At 45.5% G+C, this 23,781-nt stretch overlaps 1 protein-coding gene across 1 annotated transcript in view; it reads right to left on the bottom strand.

Annotated features, from left to right (window-relative positions):
- AASS (aminoadipate-semialdehyde synthase) overlaps window positions 1-23,781 on the bottom strand; it is a 50,037-nt gene that overhangs the window by 7,179 nt on the left and 19,077 nt on the right. Inside the window, exons 13-21 of the mRNA XM_065417473.1 lie at window positions 21,170-21,288; window positions 19,428-19,457; window positions 12,463-12,592; window positions 11,244-11,354; window positions 9,914-10,022; window positions 7,952-8,092; window positions 6,198-6,365; window positions 3,634-3,729; window positions 1,259-1,374 (exon numbers count right to left, since the gene is read on the bottom strand). Coding sequence (XP_065273545.1) covers window positions 1,259-1,374; window positions 3,634-3,729; window positions 6,198-6,365; window positions 7,952-8,092; window positions 9,914-10,022; window positions 11,244-11,354; window positions 12,463-12,592; window positions 19,428-19,457; window positions 21,170-21,288 — 1,020 coding nt within the window. The remainder of the gene's footprint in view (window positions 1-1,258; window positions 1,375-3,633; window positions 3,730-6,197; window positions 6,366-7,951; window positions 8,093-9,913; window positions 10,023-11,243; window positions 11,355-12,462; window positions 12,593-19,427; window positions 19,458-21,169; window positions 21,289-23,781) is intronic.

Below are 23,781 nucleotides of genomic sequence, written 5' to 3'. Positions count from 1 at the left end.
CACATTGCAGCAATAAACAAGCTTTTTAATACCTTAGCAAAGCATTGTCCGATCTACAAATTAAAAACATATCATCCATTGGTCAGCTGAGAAAAAAATGCAGGCACAGAAAAGTGGCTTCCTGAATGTGAAGCAGCATGTCATCAGCAGAGCAGGAAGAGATTAAGTTCTCCTGGTTGCCAGTACCATATCCTAGCCACTGTGCTAGACACCTTGCTCTCTTGTCACCATGAGGTCAGACATTACTAGTTTTATCATTGACAAAGGTTAAGATATATTTTGCAAAGAAACAGAGCAGAGTATATGAACCCAGGTGACACAGTGCTCCAAAAATACTCTGCTAAGATACTAGGAAATATTTTGTGAATGGCGTTGCACTGGCAAATACTGGATTCCATTAACCCTCACCTCCACATACATCCCTCAAGATGTGTGTGGGTTTCTTTATGACTTTATTAAGTTGTTGGGTTTTTTTTTTTTTTTTTTTTAAAAACAACATACAACTAAACAGATAGCTACATAAAAGCACTAGTCCCCATTGAAAAACATTCAGAAACCATTAACTCCCACACACACCTGGGGGGCAGGGGGGGAAAAGGGGAACCAATTATACAAACAGAACCAAACCAAACTCACACCAACATAGGGCTGAAGTGGATGTTTCGTTTGATTTCCATTTTCTATAGCACCATATTTCAGCAAAACACATCTTTGTGAGGACTGAGTATCAGTTCCCTAATACTCCAAAAGGTGGTAGTAGGGGACAAATTTTTGCTGTCTGAAACTACACTTTTTTTTTTTTTTTTTTTAAACTTAAATGCATCCTTGTAGTTCTAGAAGACCTCTCCATTAGATCATAGCATTGCTAGTGTGATGCAAAATCATCAGTGTGTCAATCGACTATTTGGTTAACTGCAATGCAAGGAACCCAACAGAATGTTCCTAAATATTTTAGAGATCTCTAGGGTCAAACTTCTCAGTTTTCTAGAAGGTTAATAATGCGGGCTCTTATCCCCATGCAACACGTCCACAAGTGTAACAACTGCAGGATCAGGCCTTGCCAAACGTTTGTCATGATCATCAAAACACAGGTTTAAAAGTAAAGTTTAGAGGAAAAACTCTGAATGACTATGTTTAGTAAACCCTAACATTCATGTTCTGGGCCATATACTTGGATTCTAGAAAGGCTTTCTTAAAAAAGAAAAAAGAAGAAAAGAAAAGAAAAAAAAAAAAAAGAATCATGACTGGAATCTCCTACCATTCCACTGCTTGCAGCTGACTGTTGTCCTGTTCCAGTTTGTTGTAGATTGCATCTCTAAGGACAGCAGATTCGGCAGAAGGTTTGAGTCCAAGCAGCTTACACATCAGCTCTTTCTAGTTACAAAAAAAATTCAAATAGCAAGTAACCACCTGCAGGCCTGGGACCTCTTCTCATACCCCTGGGATGAAGTTTTAGGAAACTAGCTTATCTAAAGGTGCAGATCACAGAGGACAAAGTGAATCTCTAGAGTTTGCGGGAGAGAAGAGAGGAAGGTCTCTGCTTCCAGGGAAGCAAGGGTAGGACAGAATTCTAAAGTGCAGAGAGAGCCAATTGCCCCTTCTCCATACTGCAGGGAGTGAGAAAGGGGATGGGCTATCCATGTGCGCACACACGGACAGTCTCTCCAGCCAGCACTCTTTCTGAACTACCTGTCTCTCCTGGGTCCTGCCCCCTTGCTGAGCAAGGGAAGGGGGGCATGGGAACGTGAAACAAACAAAAGACAGTGGGGGAGGACAACACTGAACCCAGAACTGCTTTATGTTGAACTGGTGGCAAATGTCAGAGACCAAGTGTCAGAGGAGCCAGAGGTTCTCTGCTTGGCTGGGGGGTTCTTAAAGCAGGTGAGAGTCGGGGGAATCCCATTTTGAAGAAGGGAGGAAACGGACTGATGAGGTGACTCCCAAGACCACCTGTTTGGGGGCAGGTCATCGGAAGGCCAGAACGATCGCCTAAGGGGTAGACACTTCAATTTACAAAAGGAAGGGGGGAAAAGGACAGAATGGCGGCAACCTGCCAACAGCCCTGATTTTAGTCATCTCACAAATGTTTACCCAAAAATCCTTTCCCATCTCTCTCTCTCTCTCAGGGACTGAATATATTTTTCATTAATGCTAATTATTTCTTGCTCCATGTTCTTCCAAACATATAAGAAGGGAAGCTGTAAAGCAGGATTGCATGTATGAAGCAAGTGTGTGGCAGTTACAAAGTCAGTTCAGCAGCAAGCCTCAAGCTGTGACCTGGAAGATTGTACAAGAGAAATGAAATAAAAGGAAAAATTCTTAAGGAGTCATAGGAGAGGACAACTCTGTCGTTGTTAATACACGTGGATAAAATTCATTGAAATGGCAGCGTTGCCATTTCTCATGCTATTGCGAGTCCTATCACAGTTGGAGTTTCTTTAAAGCCCCAGATCCTGGAGTCACATTCACTAAAAAAAACCCAAAACACTTGCAGAAAGTGGACATTTGTGGGGGAGGGTTTCGATCACAAACCCATTTTCCATAAAAAATAGTTTACAGGAAAAATGTTCAGGCAGGCTAGATTCTGGGCTCTTAGGATGTCTACACTGCAATAAGCCACCTGCAGCTGGCCTATGCCAGCTGACTTGGGGTTTGCAGGGCTCAGGCTAAGGGCAGTTTAATTGTGATATAAACACTGCAGCCTAAGCTCTAGGACCCTCTCACTTCACAGGGTCCTAGAGTCTGTGCTCCAACCCACGCCCAAATGTCTACGCCACAGTTAAACAGCCCCTTAGCCTGAGCCCCAGTCAGCTGGCACAGGCAAGCCGCAGCTTTTTAATTGCAGTGTAGACATACTCTCAGAGGTTAAGCCTCTAATTGTATCCTTCTTAGCTACCCCCATCCCCAGTTGACCCTGTCCTACATTCACAGGCAGCCTTGAACAAAGGAAAAATACATTGTAGACCAGTCCCTTAGCTAGAGTAATCAGTGTAGTCTCCCCGTGACCTCAATGGAGCTATGGGGATTTACACCAGCTGAGTTTCTGACCCTTGAGTGGCAGTTTGCAGATGACAAATATCAGGAGAAACGTCTAGGAGAAAAACTACATGTAAACTTAAGAACAAGGGAAGAATTTGCAAAACTGGTGGAAAGGAAGACAGCAGAGGAGGGCAGGACTTGAAAATATCCATCAAGGAAATTAAAAATATGCACAAGGATATATAGAATGAAAGTTCTCATATATTCATACGGGCAACCTGCATCAGAAAAGGCTTGTAAAAGCAATTCCTTGGCACGGGGGGGGGGAGGGAGGGGGAGAAGGGGGAAGAGGGGTGTCATGAGGAAATAAAATGCATGCTGAGAAGCCTCTGGGTTTGAGAGCATAAGAACAGCCATACTGGGTCAGACCAAAAGGTCCATTTAGCTCAGTATCCTGTCTTCCAACTGTGGCCAAATGTCAGTGGCCAGTGAGGGCTGAATTATGAGCAATAAAGGCCATTAAGAATTCAACCTCCTTACAAACACAGAAGAACAGAACTCAACACAGGCTTCCCAGAGAAAGCAAATCCCAAACCTTGGGTAAGATTAATGGAATGAAGGAAAGAAGAAAAAAATTAAATCCTACATACTTACCCAGGTTATAGGTAGTGCCGTTGAGCTAAGCAAAGGATATGGATCTGGGTTTATTAAACCTAATTTTACAAAGCCTCCCACGGCTTTCGAATACCCCTAAAACAAAACAAAGTTGTCTATAAATGCTGCACAGTGCAAGTTGATGCTCAGGTGAATATTTACATACTTCCCACTACAGTCAGACAAGGACAAACAACGCCATGATTAATATTACGCACATGGGAAGACTGCAACAGTCAGACGTGATGCCAAGGAGGGTTTAACCTCACTGCCCTCCCCACTCCCTTACCCCTTTCAATATGCTCTTTAACTGCAGAAGAAATAGCTATCCCTTCCCCAGCAAGTAGCATCGGTTGAACAGATCAAAGGGGTCAGCTGACTGGTACCTTCCCAAAGGAAAGCTTGTCATAATTGTTCAGCTGGCCAATAGCTAAATTAAAGACAAAGGACCTGATTCTGAGCTCACTCACCCCCAATTTTACATCAGTACATGCACTGACATCAGTGGATTAACTCCTGGTTTACACCACAGTAAGTAAAATCAGATTTGGGCTAAGAATGCCTAGGGTACAAACATGTCGCTCTTCCTCCAGAAATATCAGAGCTGCAAACAGCATAGAAGTGGAATGCATTCTAAGGGACACTGTCAAGGTTATTAGGCCTTTGCAATAAAAATCTCCTGACTGAGATTTTTTTTTTTTTTTTTAAAGGCAAACAAAGCAGCATGTTTTATTCGAAGGTTTTCATTTAAAAAATACAACTGCTGCTTCTTGATTCTCTGACATTAAAAAAGACTTCATAAACAAAATACTGCTCATTTGTAAATTCTTCAAAGCAATTGGATGTTAATTACTATGTAGACAGCACAGGATGCAGGAAAGACAAGAACCCAGGTTAACAATAAAATACACTCCCACAAAAGGCTAATTTCATTCAGAGCACCCTCCAGAGTGGCTGGCACAGAGAAATCACACGGGCACCATATTCTGCAGTCAAAGGGAAGGTCTACACTGCAATAAAGACAATGCCATCGCAGTTACTGGCCTGGGTCAGGTGACTTGTGCTCGCAGGGCTCATTCAGGCTCTGAGACCCCACTTCCCTTGAGGGGTTTCAAAACCTGGACTCCAGTCAAGACATTTACACTGCAATTTTTAGCCCTGCAGTCCAAACCCAGTGAGCCAAAGTCAGTTGACCCAGCCTCTGAGAATCAGGGCTGCAGTTTGTTTTTACTGTAGCGTAGATGTATCCATACCAGTAGAGACAAATCCAGACATTTCTGTTACATGACTTAATTCCTTACCTACTTAAGCTTAGATCCAGATAAGCTGCTCTTAAACCAGTTTTCATGTCCACATAATGGGATTGCTCTGATTTAACTGTCAGTGCAACTCGTGTGTAGACAAGGCCTTACATTCATTTTTAAAGTTTATGCTCAGTGCTAGAGGTTGAAGTCCACTAGATACCCACAGGACAGGGAAAAAAAAGCAATACTGCAAGCTCCCCTACAAAACCCTGCCAATGTATTTCAGTCCTAAAATGGAGGGACCAACTCCTTGAGATAAGAAAGTAGTGCAGTCTTCACGGCCATTCATGTCTTTACCTCACAGCTGAGAATATCAATTCATGCCAGCTAAGTTGGTGGATATTTTTTAGTTTTTTTAAAATTCACACTTATCCACTGGGAACTAGATTTAGACCAACCATCACTTAGCATTTAAAGTACCTAGTAACCACAGTACCTACTGTAACAAAGTCATTTCACAGAGGCCTTATATTATTAGAGCTTCTGACCAATATAAACCATACTTGGACTTAGAAGGTGAAAGGTTCCAATATATCCTTCACTAACTCCTTGAGCCAGCTCTGCTTTTGCACAAAGACAGAAAGGGACCAACTCAATCCTTTTGGATATAATGCAGTGGAATTTTCATAACCCCCCCCCCCCCCCAAAAAAAAATTCACACCACACCTCATTCATATCCACAAAATGCCAAAAACAAATCCCTGTGGTATCACCTCAGAGCAAAAGAGAAAGAAGGGGACATCAAATTACTCTTATCATTCACAAAAACTAGCTCTAAGCTTCCTTGTGTTTTTGAGAGTTGGCCAGAGAGTGCTTTTTATTATTATTTTGTTTTGTGCAAGAAGACAGTTTTCCTTTGGGATTTCATTAAAAAAAAAAAAAAAAAAAAAAAAAAAAAAGCAGGTTTCAGGAACCAACCCTGCCAATTTCTTAAAACATTTCTTCCCTACACTGTTGGGGGGTCAGAAACCCATGCAAATTGAATAGTCAACTATCTAGGGAAACGGGGGAAATTATTCTTGCGTCTTGGACACAGCAAAGTGCAGTCATATTTACCAAGTAAAGCAAAAAACGATTTTTTTTGGGTCCCTTTTGGCTATAGTAATCACAGGTATTCCTCGTAACAATAGCAGGTAAAAAGTTATCACTGAAAATGTGACAGATGTGAATTGAAGGGATACGGTCAACTGTTAAAAATTTGTCTAATTTGAACAAGATTTTAAATTTTTTTAAAAACCCAGAAAATATCTAAGAATTTACCTTATACCTTAAGGTGCCTCTTATCAAGGTATGGGCTGACTGAATACCATATGGTTCCGCATATTTTGTACTGTCCCTGTTGGGAAAACCTTCCAAATTTAATCCTGGGAAAAAATCCATGACAGCAACAGAATCAAGCAATGCTCCTCCAGCTGGAATATTAATAACCTAAGGATTGTAAAAAAAAAAAAAAAAAAAATAGGCAGGTAAGCGCACTGTATTTTAGGTTGTTTATTCAAAAGAACATTTCTATTTTCAATGCCTATTGCAGATTAGTGCTATGCTTTACACTCCGCAACAAGGGACCCAATTCTGATCTGACATCAGTGAGAATCTGGAATAACTTCACTGATTTACACCAGGGTAAGTAAGGTAAGATCTGGCCCTGGACTAGTTTGCCTTTCAAAAATTTAAGTTTTTGGGGGAGAGGGATTGGTTTGTTTTAAGATAACAGTAATCACTCTCCACCATGTGCATTGGCTACAGAAGCTGCACCCACGAACATCTTCAGTTGCCACTAAAAAGCAAGCAAATGTAAAGAATACATTGTTAAAGAAGACTAAAAGAATGGGATGACTAGCTCTATTATCAATGAGGCCTAAAACCTTGAACCGTGCTTCCTTCAAGCAGCTGAAGCACAGGTCTGCTCTGCTGCATCGATACCAATTCCTTTTGTGGCTTCTGAGCAAGGGGCCGACGTTGCCTTCTCAAAAGCCATCCATAGCAGCAAAGCCTGCAGCCATGCCACAGGAATGTATTGTGTGTTGCTTAAGACACATGTGGAGGAACGCCCACCCAATAGTCAAAGAGAACTATGGATTTGGGGACAGGGAGGAGAATTGCTGCATTTACCAAGAGACCCACAGAGCCTTTCATAACAAATCCTGGACAGCCATGATCTAACTTCAACTAGCAATGGGTGAACCAGCACAGAATTAAATAAACATTTCTCCATCTACCCACATGACCTTCATTTGAAATTTGGACCAATTTATTTTTTCCACATAAAAATCCAGTTCCCAATTCATTTTGCATGGTAGCTGGAACAGTGAAACCCTGAACTGTCACAAGAAAGCCTCTTTGGAGATCCAAGGGGTTTGGATAATCATCCAGACTGATGCCTATACTGACTGAACTCCTGGACACTTAGTGGTGCACCCATCAGTAGTTTATCTGAGCAAAGTAGAGTGGGCCAGAGGAACAAACACAGGCTTGGAAGCCAGAAACTCAGATTTCTAAATCTGGCAATGACACTGTCTTGCTGTGTTACGGGACCATCCAGGCACCTCCCCCACCCCCTACAAAGGAGATCAGGGATTGTTCTAGGCACTGTGCAAAGAGAGTAAGAGGCAGTCCCACAATCTAAACAGACAAGAGACAAAATTTAGGAGAAAGGAAGCCTCTTCATCCCTGTTTTACAGATAGGAAATGGGCACAAGGAGATCAAGTGACATAACACACACATGGCAGGGTTGGGGCCTGAACCCAGATCTCCATCCCAGTCCAGTGCCTTAATCACAAGCCCATCCCTCTTCGCTGCCCTCAGACTTCTGCAAATATTAGCCTGAGTAGCAGCAAGCGGGCATGTCACTTTATGCATACAGATAACAGGTGAGTGACAATTACTTAAACTCAGTTGTGTATCTATCAGTAGCTTAAAAATAATGCAACAGCTCACAAATCCCAGTTCCCTCTTCGGCCTAATACCATCTTCTCTGCTTGTGTTTAAAATAGAAGGGTCAGGATTACTTCACCTCTCCATCTTTTAAATATGTGGCAGACTGAATCGTATTCAACAGAACACCCTGTGGACTCCAACTGAATTTGTATCGCAGAGGATTAGCAGAATATTCAGGAGCTGGCAGGCCACCGCAGAAGGAAGTGTACGATATGACCTGCAAATATAAAAATAAATCCACAAGTTGCATATGATCAGAAAAAGAAACCGCATCATCCAGCTAGCAACAGGAAACAACCACCACTGATTTCCCTGCAATATTCAGTTACCTGTGTTTAGTAAATCATTCCCTGGAAGGCCTGAATTAGGCAAAGAACAGAGAGTATTTTATGCCAATAGTGCCAAAAATATTTATGATTTTCACATATAACAGGCCACAGAGTGAGTTTATTCACGGGACTTTCATCTCTGAGGGTATTGGGGCAGAACCACAGCTGGTATAAACAGTCATCGCTCCACTGACTCCAACTGCTTGAATTGTCAATTTACACCACCTGAGGATCTGCCCCCCTCCGCTCCCATCTAGAAGAGATCACAGATGAACAATACATAATGGGGCAAATTCATTCCAGTGAAGCACCACTCACATCAATGGAACAGTAGCATCCAACAGTTATTTAGCAGAACTCATGACAATTTCTGGGCTTAGCAATAGAAATTGTACTGAGACCACCGCCTGGGACAGCCTGGTGGTAAATCTGAGCCAACAAGCCAAAAACTAATTGGGCCTGGTGACTAGCCACCATTCACTACCTTCCCCTTCTGTGGAAAACTTGAGGCAGATTAGCAGGGCTGAGAGAGAGACCACTGGGACTGCCTTTGTTTATGGAGGTATCTATGTGCTGGTAGAGGAATTTAGTTGACAGTGCTGTCAATCTTGCACATTTCACAAGCACTGCAGATAAGAAAATATTAGGCCAGATCCATTGCAGCCAATGGAGTTTAGCCAATGTACCCTCATGTCATCTGGGCAGGTGGCTCAAAGGTGCTGATCCACACTAAGTCAGACAGCCAAGTAAGAACCCCCATTCTGATCTTTCACCCTGGGCAGAATGCTGGGACAATGGAGAGACAGCATGCTCAGCCTGAGGAGAGACAGCATCTTGCTTCATTCAGCAGGGACTTCTCCGGCCCACAAGGACTGGCATTGGCAGGCTGCCCAGGAAGAGCTGACTCAGTCCTCCTGAATCACCAAATAGAAACTACGAGCAAGAGGCTTTGTAAGCTTTAAAGTGAGCCAAAAGGAAAGGGATTCATTGACGTGCATATGGACCCAGGAGCTAGATGGTAATTATGAAATTCACAGCTGTTACTTTAAGTTTAACAAAACCTATGGCTCTAGCACTGAGGAAGTTGCAGCAGGCATAGAGCACTTTCCAGGTCATTCATGGCTCCTCTGTTCAGAGGGGGGGGGGGAAAAAAAAAAAGGAAGGTTGATTTTTAAAATAGAAAAACAATATTCACTAGTAACCTTAATGTCCGCTGTTCTCTAGGAAACACTTCCTCCAAAAACAAGTGGCCCATATGCTTCCATCTGAGCCTGCAGCAGACAAGTGGTGAAGTCTTTTCCAGAATAAAAGCTGTACCGCCTTAAGAGCTTATGATAAATGGCACAATAGTAAATGCTATTTGTCTGAGGCAATGTAATTAAGCCAATTAGTCCGATTCATTCATTTTAAAATTTAAGTTGTTCACTGGCATTATATCTTCTAGTTTAAAGCACAGCTTCAAAGCTATTCTAACCTAGTGATGTAACTCAGTTTAACCCTTTGTGCGGACATCACAAGGGGAGTGCCAATGCACTTCGTACTGGCATTTAGCATCATCACACAATCCAAGCTCTGGGCACCATTGATTGAAGGCCTCTAGAGAGTGAGTTACCAAACAGTAGCAAAGACAAGTTCTTGCTGAAGGAATAACAGTTTTGTTAATATAGCTTTGGCAAAACTATGCATGTGGAACTCATGCTCCACCTTACCGTAGCGCCTACATCTTTTGCCTTCTCAATACACTCCATCGCCAACATATGATCGAGGCCAGGATCCAAACCGATTTCACTGATAACCGTAATACCAGCAGCTTCTACACTAAAATAATAAAAAAAACCCACAGTATTGTCAGAATATTGCATAATATTCCTGAAGTCTAACTTGACAAGCGATAGCCCCATGATATCCATTGTCAGCCATGGACAAACGAGAAATGCTAGGACAGATTCTGTGCTGAGCCTGGGAAATGGGGGTGTAACTCTTTAACCCAGTGGTCTCCAACTTTTTTAAGCACAAGATCACATTTTGAATTTAAGATCAACCCAGGATCTACCCTGCCCCTTCTCCGAAGCCCCACCCCTTTCCTGAGCGCTCACACCATTCCCCCCCTCCCTCAGTCACTCACTCTCCCTCACTTTCATCAGGCTGGGGCAGGAGGTTGGGGTGTGGAAGGGGGTGCAGGTTCTGGGCTGGGGCCCGAGGGATTCGGAGTGTGGGAGGGGACTCTGGGCTGAGCCTGGGGCAGGCGTGAGGGGTGCAAGCTCTGGGAGAGAGTTTGGGTGCAGGAGGGAGCTCTGGACTGGGGCAGAGAATTGGGGTGTAGGAGGAAGTGGGGGGGGGTGTGGGCTCTGGGAGGGGGCTCCAGGCTGGGGCAGCGGTGCCGGGGAGGTGAGGTGCAGGCTCCAGCCAGGAGGTGCTAACCACAGGCGGCTCTCAGCCAGCAGCGCAGCGGGGCTCAGGCAGGCAGCGTGTCTGCCTTGGCCCCACACTGCTCCCAGAAGCGGCTGGCTGCTGGCATGTCTCTGCGGCCCCTGGAGGGGAGGAGGGCAGCGGGTCTCCATGAGCTGCCCGCACCCACAAACGCCACCCCCGCAGCTCCCATTGGCCAGTTCCCGGCCAATGGGAGATGTGGGGACAGTACTGGGGGCAGAGGCAGCGCGTGGAGCCACCTAACCCCACCCCAGGGGCCACAAAGACGAGCCAGCAGCCAGCCACTTCTGAGCCCCGCTGGACTTTTAGCGGCCCGAAGATTGCGATCAACTGGCAGAGGCTCCAGGATCGACCAGTTGATCCCAATCGACGGGTTGGTAACCACTGCTTTAACCCATCTTTCAATGGTGGCTAAGTGCCTACATATCTGAGAATCTGGGCCTTAGTCTCTTTGATTCAGTTCCATCTGTAGAATGGTGGATAATAGTGAGTCAGGAGACACAGAGCATAAATACATTAACTATTGTGAGGAATTTTAATAGTATGGTAATGGGGCCATGTAGGTACCTAAGAAAGAAGTCACATCTCATTACTGATCTTTTGACCTACCTTTCTTGGAGTTCTTTCATAGCTGGTGTTAGGTAGCTGGCTGTCACTAAGTTTACTTTGCTGTCAATGCACTTCTTAGCGACTAAAGGATGTGCTGAGTAAGGCAGCAAGCTACCAACAAAAGAAAAATTGAATGTCAAAATCTGACTAGTTGGTGTTATCATTGGAAGACAATTTGCAAAAAGTTTATTTCCATCTAGATGAGGTCTATTAACACAAGGGGCCTCCATCATTGATCTAAATGCAGTTTTTACACTGATTCAAGTGGGCATGAATTCCTACCAAGCGGAATGGCACTGTTTTACACCCACTTTGCACTGCTGCAAGTGACTGTACAAAATGCAGGGCAGTGGAGGAGTGAGTTCAAATTCTCTCAACCCTTTGCAGGCCCCAGCTTTCAGTGTCACCTTTGTGAAAACAGAACCAGGCCCTCATTTCCCAGTTCCACATTCTACACTGGTGCATTAAATATTTAACAGATTCAAAGTAGAATGCGGTCTTGGAAGAAGCTTTCATTAAAAGTCCTGCTGAACCATCCCTGGAAGGGCACAGGCTGCCTGAAAAGGAGATATCACTCAGGACAAGTTCAGTGAGGGGGACTCAACAGCAAGCACTATAAAGCAGTTTCCATCCCTACTTTAATGCTAGTTTTAATGCTCAGAAAGAAAACCTTTTACTCTTCAAACATGTGACAGTAATGGCCGAATTTTCCAAATTTGGCCTCTGTACATGTGCATGCAATTTAGCAAGCACCAATGACTGTATGTGTTTACTGAGCAACGTAACTAGCACATACAGGTGATGGCTTTGTGGGTGAATTCTGTCCCCCAAGTAGGCACAAATGTTTGTGCAATTAACACTGCATGCCCACGAAGGAGCTGAACAGAGAGCCATTTGAAAATCTTGCCTCTTTAACAAAGAAGAGATAACACTGCATTAGATACAGTCCTGGTGCTCTTGTTTGCAGAGAGACAGGGACGTGGCTAGTCACTATCTGCCCCCCAACACACCTCATCTCCACCCCTTCCCCGAGTGCTATGAGTGGGGGGAGAAGGACTATGCTGGCTTTACATCACCCAGTGATTCCCTGTACCTTGGTGGAATCCCCAGGTAGCTATTTAAAGGCAGCTACACAGGTGACTTGTGCCACTGAAGAAACGTAAAGGAGCCATAGCAAATCTCAGGATCAAGCCCTCTGTGTTTTAATCAGCATTCTGACCTGATCACAAGGTCGTGTGTCTTCACCAAGGAGGACAGTTTATCCTCGCGCTTAATGATGTCCACATGAACAGAAGTAACATTGTTGTATTTCTTGGTCAGCTGGCCAAGTTGCTCCTTCATGATGGATGCTGTTTAAAAAGTATGAATGTCAACTGTTACACAAGTGAAATTGATTCTTACTTCCCTCCCAACCCCACTCCCCAAAGTATCAAGGTAAAAACACCAACTGCACCCTCCATCCTGGTTCAAACTAGCAGAATAACCTAGTCATCATGCATCAAACTCCATTCACTGGCACTTGTCGCGTGGGTTCCTTCGCAAATACACAACTACACTCCACATCCAGCTTTCTTTCTTAAGTAAGCAGTTGCACAGAAAGTAGAAAGCAAAAGAAGGAGCACACTTGAAAGATAAACAGGTGTAAGTGTCTCATGTCTTGACTTTTTTTCTTCACTTTCTAGTGCGTTGCTCGTATCAAGCTACAGCAGCTAAGGGATCCACAGGAGATAGTTACCCTGAGAAACAGTGATCCACTAAGGGTATGTCTACACTACGAGAGTACTTCGATTTTAGTTAATTCGACTATGTGGAATCAATATTACAAAGTCGAACGTGTGTGTCCACACTAAGGACAGTAATTCGACTTTGTGAGACTGTGTGAGTCCACACTAACGGGGCAAGCGTCGACATTGGAAGCGGTGCACTGTGGGCAGCTATCCCACAGTTCCCGCAGTCCCCGCTGCCCATTGGAATTCTGGGTCGAGCCGCCAATGCCTTCTGGGTTAAAAAAAAGGATAGAGGGTGCTTTTGGGTAATTGTCGTCATCCGTCCGTCACTCCCGCCCTCCCTCCCTGAAAGCGCCGGCGGGAAATCAGTTCGCGCACTTTTCTGATTACTGACAGCGCGGACGCCACAGCAGTGCGAGCATGGATCCCTCTGCGACCATCGCTGCAGTTGTGGCAGTTCTCAACGCCTCGCAGCTTCTCATCCACCTTTACCAGAGGCAGCTGCAGATAAATCAGGAGAGGAGGCTACGGCACAACCGTGACGGCATGAAGTCTGACACTAGCTCCGACCTCTCAGAAAACATGAGACCCAGCGCCCAGGACATCTCGGTGTCACTGGGTCTTGTTGATACTGTGGAACGGCGATTCTGGGCCCTGGAAACAAGCACGGACTGGTGGGACCGCATAGTGCTGCAGGTCTGGGATGAATCCCAGTGGCTGCGCAACTTCCGCATGCGGAAGGGGACTTTCCTCGAACTGTGTGAGTTGCTGTCCCCTGCCCTGAAGCGAAAGGACACCCGGATGCGGGCAGCCCTGACTGTCCAGAAGCGAGTGGCCATAGCCCTCTGGAAGCTTGCAACGCCAGACAGCTACCGGTCAGTCGCTAACCAGTTTGGCGTGGGCAAGTCTACCGTGGGGGTTGCTGTCATGCAAGTAGCCAAGGCAATCGTCAAGCTACTGCTATCCAAGGTAGTGACCCTGGGAAACGTGGAGCTCATCATAGATGGCTTTGCCGAGATGGGATTCCCAAACTGCGGTGGGGCTATAGATGGGACTCACATCCCTATCCTGGGACCGGACCACCAGGCCAGCCAGTACATAAACAGAAAGGGATACTTTTCCATGGTGCTGCAAGCACTGGTGGACCATCGGGGACGTTTTACTAATATCAACGTTGGATGGCCTGGCAAGGTTCATGACGCTCGGGTTTTCAGGAACTCTGGTCTGTTTAGACGGCTGCAGGAAGGTCTTTACTTCCCGGACCACAAAGTAACGGTTGGGGATGTGGAGATGCCTACAGTGATCCTCGGGGACCCTGCATACCCGCTCATGCCCTGGCTCATGAAGCCCTACACTGGCGCACTGGACTCAGGGAAAGAACTCTTCAACTACCGGCTCAGCAAGTGCAGAATGGTGGTGGAGTGTGCTTTTGGCCGTCTCAAGGGGAGATGGAGAAGCTTACTCACTCGCTGTGATCTCAGCGAGACCAATATCCCCATTGTGATAGCTGCTTGCTGTGTGCTCCACAATCTCTGTGAGAGCAAGGGGGAGACCTTTATGGCGGGGTGGGAGGTTGAGGCAAATAGCCTGGCTTCTGATTACGCCCAGCCAGACAGCCGGGCGATTAGAAGATCCCAGCGGGACGCGCTGTGCATCAGGGAGGCTTTGAAAGCCAGGTTCCTGACTGAGCAGGGTCTCCAGTGACTGTTTAGTTTGTGGACACAGATGCTGAACCTGCCCCCGTTTCTTTACCCAGTTACTGTTCACTATCCTTCCAAGTTACATACCCCCTTCCCCACCTTCCCAACAAATAAAATCTGTTCCGTTTTGTTAATGAACAAGGTTCTCTTTCCTACTGTTTTCGCGGGAATGTTTTAAACCGGGGACGCAGACTGTGGCGGGGGGCGGGTTTAGTGTTTTGATGCAAATGATGCTTCTAAACTCCGGGAATGACAGGCTCAGCAGTGTTGGATTGGTTGTTTCAATGGAGCCTGCCAGCAGTCATGGGCGGGACTGCGTGTATGTGTCGGCCAAGTGACTTTCTGGCAGGGGGCGGAGGGTTACAGACCCCCTGCTGCGTGGCTCTGTGATCCAGGATAAGGACCGCGGCATAAGATCTCTAACTGCCCTCCCCCGCCACAAAGTCACAGATCAACCCCCCCGCACCCCAGAACATGAAAACCGCTTCCCAGACTGACCAGGGTAACTGGTGACTGCACTGTGTATGTGTCCTGATGCCCCCGCCTCTGTAGCCTGCTAAAGGTGACTGTCCTGTCCAAGTAACAAACCCCTTCCCCCCCTTCAGACAGAATCCCCTCTAAAAGACACTCTCGGAAACAGTACTTAACAGAAACAGATGTTTTATTAAGAACCGCACATGAAAAGGGGGGGGGAGGAAACTTGGACGGGGGCTTGTGTGAGATGGGTAGGAAAGGACTTTTCAAACTTTGTGGAACGAGAGCCTTACATTGCTGCAGCAGTGTGCAGGGGCTGACTGAAAGTTTTAACGGCCCTTGCCGCCCCTCCTTCTTTGGACTTTTTGTGAGGGTGGTGTGGGACTTGGTGGCGGGGGAGGGCGGTTAGAGATAGACAGCAGCAGGGCTCTGTCCTCCTGCCTCCGGTCTTGCAGAACATCCACTAGGCGCCGGAGCGTCTCCGTTTGCTCCCTCATTAGTCCAAGCAGGGTTTGAGTAGCCTGCTGGTCCTCCTGGCGCCACCTCTCCTCCCGTTCCATGACTGCTCTGTGCATTTGTGACAAGTTCTCCCTCCACTGTGTCGTCTGGGCTGCCTGCTCTCGTGAGCAGTCCATAAGTTCATAAAACATGTCTTCACGCGTCTTTTTCTTCCTTCTCCTAATCTGCGCTAGCCTCTGGGAGTGTGATGCCAGGCTGGGTTGGGAGACAGTCGCAGATGTGTCTGTGGGAATGGGAGAAAGGGAGTGAATTCCTGAGACAGATAAATGAAGTTTCTAACAAAGAACATAGTCTTTCTCTGTGAACAACACCATGCACTGCACCTTTCACATGCGCACTCAGGACAAGGTCGAATTTTCGGCCCTCGCCTTCAGTGCCTGGGGTCTTGCTGTTGCGATCAGAGAAGCATTGCAGGACACCTCTACTTTTGTTGCAGGAAAACATGGTAAGCCGTAGACTTGTGGCAGCTTAAAACTGTAATAGTAGCACTGGGCTCCTTTAGCACTGAAAGCAAGGCCACTCTCTGCTGGCAGCAATCAGGGAAGCATGAGCTCTGCCCGTCCCACCACCTCGCGGCTGTCCCCGGGAAAGATCCCTGTATGCTGCCCCTCTGCCGCCTCCACCGCATGGCTGTAAAGCAGTCCCAGTACTAACATTCCCCTCCCTAATTTAAAGCAGGGCGTCATGTGCGATATAACTCTGATGAGGATCTCGGAGACCGAGAGGGGACGGATGCTTCGGGAGAGCATGCAGAGGCCAGGGCCGTATGCCGCCATGCTGTGCCGTGCCATGATCCCGGACTACTTAATAGACTCATGGCGTGGGAACGTGTGTTACCACGGTGGACCGAACAAGATCGCCCTGCCACGGAACCTGATGCGCATGCTTGAGCGGTACCTCCAGGAGAGCTATGCAGAGCTATCCCAGGAGGACTCTCTATCAATTCCCGGGCATATTGACCGTCTTTTCGTTTAAGTGCAGTAGAAGGGACTACAGAGTGGAGCGTCCTGTGGTGGCCTAATCATGAAAATCCGGACATTTGATTTTTTGTACATAGTTGGGACTAAATAGTTGAATAAGCCAAAGAAATCATGAACACCCAATTGCTGATAGAGTTAATATTCCTGTTTTGTTATAAATAAAAGTTTCTATGTTTACATAAGTGAATGAAAAGCCCATTCTTAACAATATAAATATTCCAGTTATGTTAAAATTAAATGTTTAGATATTTAAAGCACTCACTGCTTGATCCTTCCCCTGATTCGGTGTCCGGGGTAACGGCTGTGGACGGTTGGTAGGGGATCTCGGTAAGGGTGATGAAGAGCTCCTGGCTGTCGGGGAAATCAGCGGCAAGCGCTGTCGACTGCCTCGTCCTCCTCATCTCCTTCCTCATCTTCCCCGTCCGCTAACATTTCCGACGAGGAACCGGCCGTGGACAATATCCCATCCTCAGAGTCCACGGTCAGTGGTGGGGTAGTGGTGGCGGACGCACCTAGGATGGAATGCAGTGCCTCGTAGAAACGGGATGTGTGGGGCTGGGATCCGGAGCGTCCGTTTGCCTCTTTGGTTTTTTGGTAGCCTTGTCTCAGCTCCTTGATTTTCACGTGGCACTGCGTTGCATCCCGGCTGTATCCTCTCTCTGCCATGGCTTTAGAGATCTTCTCGTAGATCTTTGCATTCCTTCTTTTGGAGCGCAGCTCGGAAAGCACGGACTCATCGCCCCACACAGTGATCAGATCCAAGACTTCCCGATCAGTCCATGCTGGGGCCCTCTTTCTATTCTGGGATTGCACGGCCATCTCTGCTGGAGAGCTCTGCATCGTTGCCAGTGCTGCTGAGCTCGCCACGCTGTCCAAACAGAAAATGAGATTCAAACTGCCCAGACAGGAAAAGGAATTCAAATTTTCCCAGGGCTTTTCCTGTGTGGCTAGTCAGAGCATCCGAGCTCGAAGTGCTGTCCAGAGCGTCAACAGAGTGGTGCACTGTGGGATAGCTCCCGGAGCTATTACCGTCGATTTCCATCCACACCTAGCCTAATTCGATATTGCCATTTCGAATTTAGCGCTACTCCTCTCGTTTTCGAGGAGTACAGAAGTCGAATTTAAGAGAGCTCTATGTCGAACTACATAGCTTCGTGGTGTGGACGGGTGCAGGGTTAATTCGCTGTAACGGCGCTAAATTCGACATAAACTCCTAGTGTAGACCAGGCCTAAGGGAAACTGCAGAACGAGAACAGGAAATGAACAGCATTTCTGAGAACTCTGTTTTATTCCTTCCTGTTCTTTTTATTTATTTTGACCCTCTTCTCTTCCTAGCAGCCTTAATTGCTGTCTCGAGTACGACCAAGCAGGTTGTTGTAGGAATCAGGAGAGACAGGTGGTCTCTTCCTGAGCCCTCGTGGGGCACCAACATTAGCCAATAATGAGGTGCTCCATGTGAAGTGAAAACTGCTACCCTTCCTCCCAACCTCAAAGCACACCTCCTCAGTGTCTCTAGTCAGTCAGTGACATTGTAGGCTCCAATCACACAAAACATGGTTAACAACTGCAGCTGTTAACAGCGTTTTGTCCTCACCAGCAACCTAGACTAGCACAAGTTTATCTTACAGTCAGCAATTCAGCACACTACCATGGCACAGCATCTGAAATTGTGCCTGCAACACTGGTTTGGCCAGCCCTCCTTTGTCCCAACTCTGTGCAGCAGGACATCCTCGAGTGCACTGCCTCCCATGCATCCTCCAGGCACTCTGTCCTCTGCTTAGGCATTATGCAATAGCTGCCCACATTTGCCAAGGATGCACCGATCCAAACACCATTAGGAAGTGTGGTGGATGCAGGACACAGAAACATGGTTGTGTTGGGTTAAAAAAAAAAAAAAAAAAAAAAAAAAAAAGGCTGCTGTGTGGACACAACTCAATGGGTTTTTTGATACCTGGGTCAGATGGGAGTGACAGGTTGCAAAACAAAACACAGTTGTAGTTATAGTGTAGACAGGGCACGAAACCAACTCTCAAGCACGCCCCACGATATCTAATCTAGTCACTTATGTAGAACTGATGGAGGAGGGAGTAGATTCAAATGGAGATTAAGATATGGTTCCATGAGGAGGGCTGGAGCCTCAATATATATCACTCACACAGTCTCTTAATATTTTTACTAGGGGGAAAAAAAAAAGGCACCTAGAAACATTAGAAATTTTTAAAAATTGAAAAAGTGAGTGGACTGCTGATAAGGGGACAGATCTGATTCCCTTCATCATTAGAAATGTGCTGGAACTGGATCCCAAAGATGATCCATTAGACAAAAATGCTCCAGGAATTCTTACACAGAATGTAAGGAAAAGCCACATGGGGAGGGAGAACTACAATGGGGATTCTCAGGACTGAGAAAATCTTGGTCACAATTCACAAGAGAGACGCTGATGGGATCTCAGAAAGTATATTTCCCCTGGAATATTAATTATAGAATCATAGAATATCAGGGTTGGAAGGGACCTCAGAAGGTCATCTAGTCCAACCCCCTGCTCAAAGCAGGACCAATCCCCAGGCAGGTTTTTGCACCAGCTCCCTAAATGGCCCCCTCAAGGATTGAACTCACAACTGTGGGTTTAGCAGGTCAATGCTCAAACCACTGAGCTATCCTTCCCATGCAATAGGACAAGAGCTGGGAGGAATAGAAAAAAAGGGTATTGCCAGAAAATATACCAGCAGCTAGCTACGCTATGACCAGCCAAAACTACCACGAACTCATGCAGGCAAACGGTACCTGTTCTGAGATAAAGAGTCAGTGGAGAAACTGTTGGGGAAAAAATCAAGAGGATCAAACACAGAAAAGCCTGAAAGAAGAGGATCTAGATGGATGAAGCATTCTGCTCTGCCACTCCCAACACAATCTCACATACAGCACCTAGAACTATGCGAACTCTGGACAGTGATTTATCTGGTCAATTTAGTGTACAACACTAGAAAACTAGTCTTAAATATTGTGATATAGGGCCAGTTACACAACCCTTAGCCATGTGGAGTAGTCCTATGGCCATCAACAGGTTCACAGGCCTGAAAAGTAAACTGAAACACCAGGAACTGGGTTCAGGGGTCTGTTTCTCCTGCAACAGCTGATGGGATCAGAGAGCTGTAATCATTACAATGCTTTAGGCATCCATGATCTCATCAGCTTGCAGGAGAAACTCTGTATCCATAGGCTGCTAAGAAAGAAAGTGTTATTTGAAAGAGGTTTTTATTTGTAGGTTTAGGTCTACACATACTAGACAAAGTAGGAATTTAAATGGGTGGAGTTTATTTTAATTAATAAAATGAAGGGTCCTTGCACCAAAGAGTTTACTGCATAAAACAGAATGGAAAAGCAGCATGGTCTAGCAGGTAGGGGTGCTGGACTGGGAGTCAGGAGGTGCAAGTTTATTCCTGACTTTGCTACTTACCTGCTGTGGAATAGTAAACTAGTCACTTCACCTCTCCATGCATGTGTTTCACCTTCCACCCTTTATCTGTAGGGTATTTAAACTGCAAGCTCTTAGGAGCAAGGCCTGTCTCTTACTGTGTATTTGCACAATGCCTACTGCAATAGAGTCTCCAACTCAGCTGGGTTCTCTACATGCTACTGTAATTCAACCACCACTGCCACAGCAAAGGGCGACAAACAAGGTGGGATAGGTCGCACAGGTGGGCAAAGAAAGATCATGAGAGATACTTGTTACAGACACGCACCTCATTAGCTCTTCTTAAGAGGGACTTGTCAACTATAATTTTTTAAGTGAACTAATTCCAAGAGAACCCATTCCCTAATGGAGCAGACTTTAAATGAGTTGTTTTTTTTTTTTTTTTTTAAGTCAGAAATCTCCTTCCCCTGGTGGTGACTGGAAGGTTATTTTGGACTGACAGCAAACACACTTGGCCAAACTTCCTCCCACTTTCCCCCTGAAGTCTGTGCATACACCTGCCTGCTGCCTATTTGGTTTCAGCTTTGCTATCATTGTTGCTGATTAAACACATTCTTGTAGAGAAGGGGAAAGATAGTTCATGCGAGCCTCCACCCCAGTGAAGCACATAAAAAAGTGGTGTCATCATGCTTTTGCATGACAGAAAGTGCAGCTGACTGCCAAGGAAAGAATGAAACTGACTATGCACGAAATACTGGCAGATGCAGGAATTAAGCTGAAAAGAAAGAAATAGTCTCTGCAGTCTCTTCGTAGGCACTACTTGTAACAAGAAGTAGGTAAAATATTTTCAGATAGCAATGTGATTTTCAAGTAGGTGTCTCTAAGGTGTTCTTAAAGCTACAGAATAATTTTTTGAATGAGGGTGCACAATAGTTACAAATGTAGAATATATCTTCAGTTTTCCCATAGCACACTTCATATGCTTTTAAATAAAAGTTTTTAGCGTGCTGCCATGCTGGTACAAAATAAAGAATTATTTCAATACACAGTATACATACTTGAAGCGTAATACAGTTCTTTAATACTTGAAAGCAAGCAAGGCCTTACATACCTGCGGTGATTTCTACATTGGGATCTCTTGTGAGGTATTCTATCACAGGGCCAGAAACATAGCCAGATCCAAGTAACAAGACCCTCTTCTTATCCTTGGTTAGTGACCGCGAGTATTCCCTAGAGGGGTTATAGTCAAAATTAAAACATACAGGAAACTGCTGAAGCCAATGTCAAGTCAGTATGTTTTCGTAAGTTTACAAACCAAGAGCTCATTTCAGGAAGAAGTTTAAATTCTGCGGCCTGATTATCTAACCAAAGTACAATGTCACTTCCCTAAGCTTTTTTAAAATTTCTATTGCACAACGCCTACTTCAGGGAAAGTGAACTAAGAAGTCTAAATCCAGCCTCAAAAAGGGTCACACCACTCGATACCTGTTCCATTGTTCCTCCAGCAGCTACTGCAGCTGCGACTTCATTCTTCCTCAGAAGTCACTGAATTTTCCTCAACAGCCAAACTAGTCCAACCTCAGATTGTGAATTTGGTAGAGCCCTGCCATGAAAAACGTGTCACAGACCATGAAATCTGGTCTCCCCGCATTAAATCTGATCTTTTGTGTGCTTTTACCCTATACTATACAAAATTCACTGGGGAAGACGAGCATTTCTCAAATTGGACATCCTGACCCAAAAGGGAGATGCAGGGGGGTCACAAGGTTATTTTAGGGGGGTTGCAGTATTCTGTGCTGCCTTCAGAGTTGGACAGCCAGAGAGCAGCAGTAAGCTACCCAGCTCTGAAGGTAGTACCCGGCCAGCAGCTTACTTCTGCCTTCAGAGTTGGGCTCCCGGCCAACAGCTGCTGCTCTCCAGCTCTGAAGGCAGCGCCGCCACCAGCAGCAGTACTGCAAACCCTCCCCCCCCCACACACACACACTAACCTTGCGATCCTCCCCCCACCCCCACCCCAGGTCCTTTTTGGGTCAGGACCCCTACAATTTACAACACTGAAATTTCAGATTTAAATAGCTGAAATCATGAAATTTACGATTTTTAAAATCCTATGACCATGACATTGACTAAAATGGACCGTGAATTTGGTAGGGCCCTACTCATAGGCCCAAAGACTTTAAGGCCAGCAAGGATCATCAGGATCATCGAATACAAAACTTTTGAACATTGCAAGAGAACCTCACCTATCCAGTCCTGCAATAGGCCCACAACCTCTGTCTGAGTTACGGAAGTTCTCAAATCTAACTTGAAGTCTTCAAATCAAAAAAGAATCCATCATTTACTCTACTTCAAAAAACAACCTGACCACTTCTGGGCTAGTGATCGGATTGTATCATCTTGGACTAACATTGCAAGGTTCCAGATTGTGCCTAGCTCCCTCCTTCATCTGTGACCTCTAAATTGAGAGGCCAACTTTGGACAGATTATACCAGAGTCACTTCAGGGCATTGTGGGAACCTATATAGACAGATAGCATCTACATAATAAAACCTGCTTGTACACATGGTCCCAGATTTGACAACAGTCCCAGCATTACTTCATGAACCACCAACACCCGCTAAATATCACTTTGTAGATCTTTTGGCGTGGTAGGACAAAGAATCTTTCCTCCAACAGCCCCATCATCAGTTCGGATGCAAGATCCTCCTCACTAAGGATACTACTCTCAGACCCAGAGAGAAAGAGTGATGACTTCTTCACACATTCCATGCCTACACCAGATGTGTACATACAGACAGACATACGAAGAGGGGTAAAGTAGATTGCACCACCAGTGCTGGAACAGAGGAAAGACTCCTTGCAGAGAAATGGCTTTTGCAGTATCAAGCTTCTAAACACACTGATCTCTAGCTCTAGCTGTCCAACGGCAAGAGTTTGACCAAACTGGGATTGGCTGATCCCTGCCTGTATTTGTGCTTGTCTGTTACAAGCTACTAAGATATTTTTGGTACATCAATAATTGCAGCAAAGTTTTTATATTCCAGAAAAGAACATGTGAACTATTGCCCATCACGAACATACATGTGAGTGGTTCAATTAAGTAATCTTTGTACAGCACTTTGGACATTTAGGTTAGTTAAAGAGATGTGTCATTTGCAGCTGTGCAAGAGGAACAGATAACCAGCATAAGCTATGCAGTGGTGAAAAGATTATAGAGAAGGGTATAATAAGCCATCCAACTTCTCTCTTCTCCTCACATTTTAAACAGTAAGTTCACTTGCATTAGTTCCAAAGAAATCCAAAGGGAAGGCATCAGAGAAAAGGCTCTGGCCACTCTTCCTTTAGGCACAATACACTGTTTTGCGGAAAGATCAAAAAAAAAAAAAAAATCTACACACAAGTTGACCCTTTACCAAAGGGATTTTCAGCTTCTTAACCTCTTGCATGGTGTAGTGAGAGCGAAGAAGGGTGCCAAAAGAGAGGCCACAATGCTGCGCCAGGAATAAGAAGGTGCGTTAGTGAAGACAACCGGCTAAGGTTGTCCACCATAACAGCATATGCTGTAAGCTGTGGTCTTCCAGAAGCAAATGACTTGCTCCACTACCAAAGAAAAGGGTGCAATAATACCTGTAAATAATTCCTCTTCTTCATTTAAAACAGAATTTTCCTAATATCCTCAGAGAGATTCACTATTAATTATCTGGACCCATTATATTTTAAAAT

This window comes from Emys orbicularis, chromosome 1, assembly GCF_028017835.1.
Source record: "Emys orbicularis isolate rEmyOrb1 chromosome 1, rEmyOrb1.hap1, whole genome shotgun sequence".
Lineage (NCBI taxonomy): Eukaryota > Metazoa > Chordata > Testudines > Emydidae > Emys > Emys orbicularis.
This window is presented reverse-complemented; position numbering and strand designations above follow the sequence as displayed.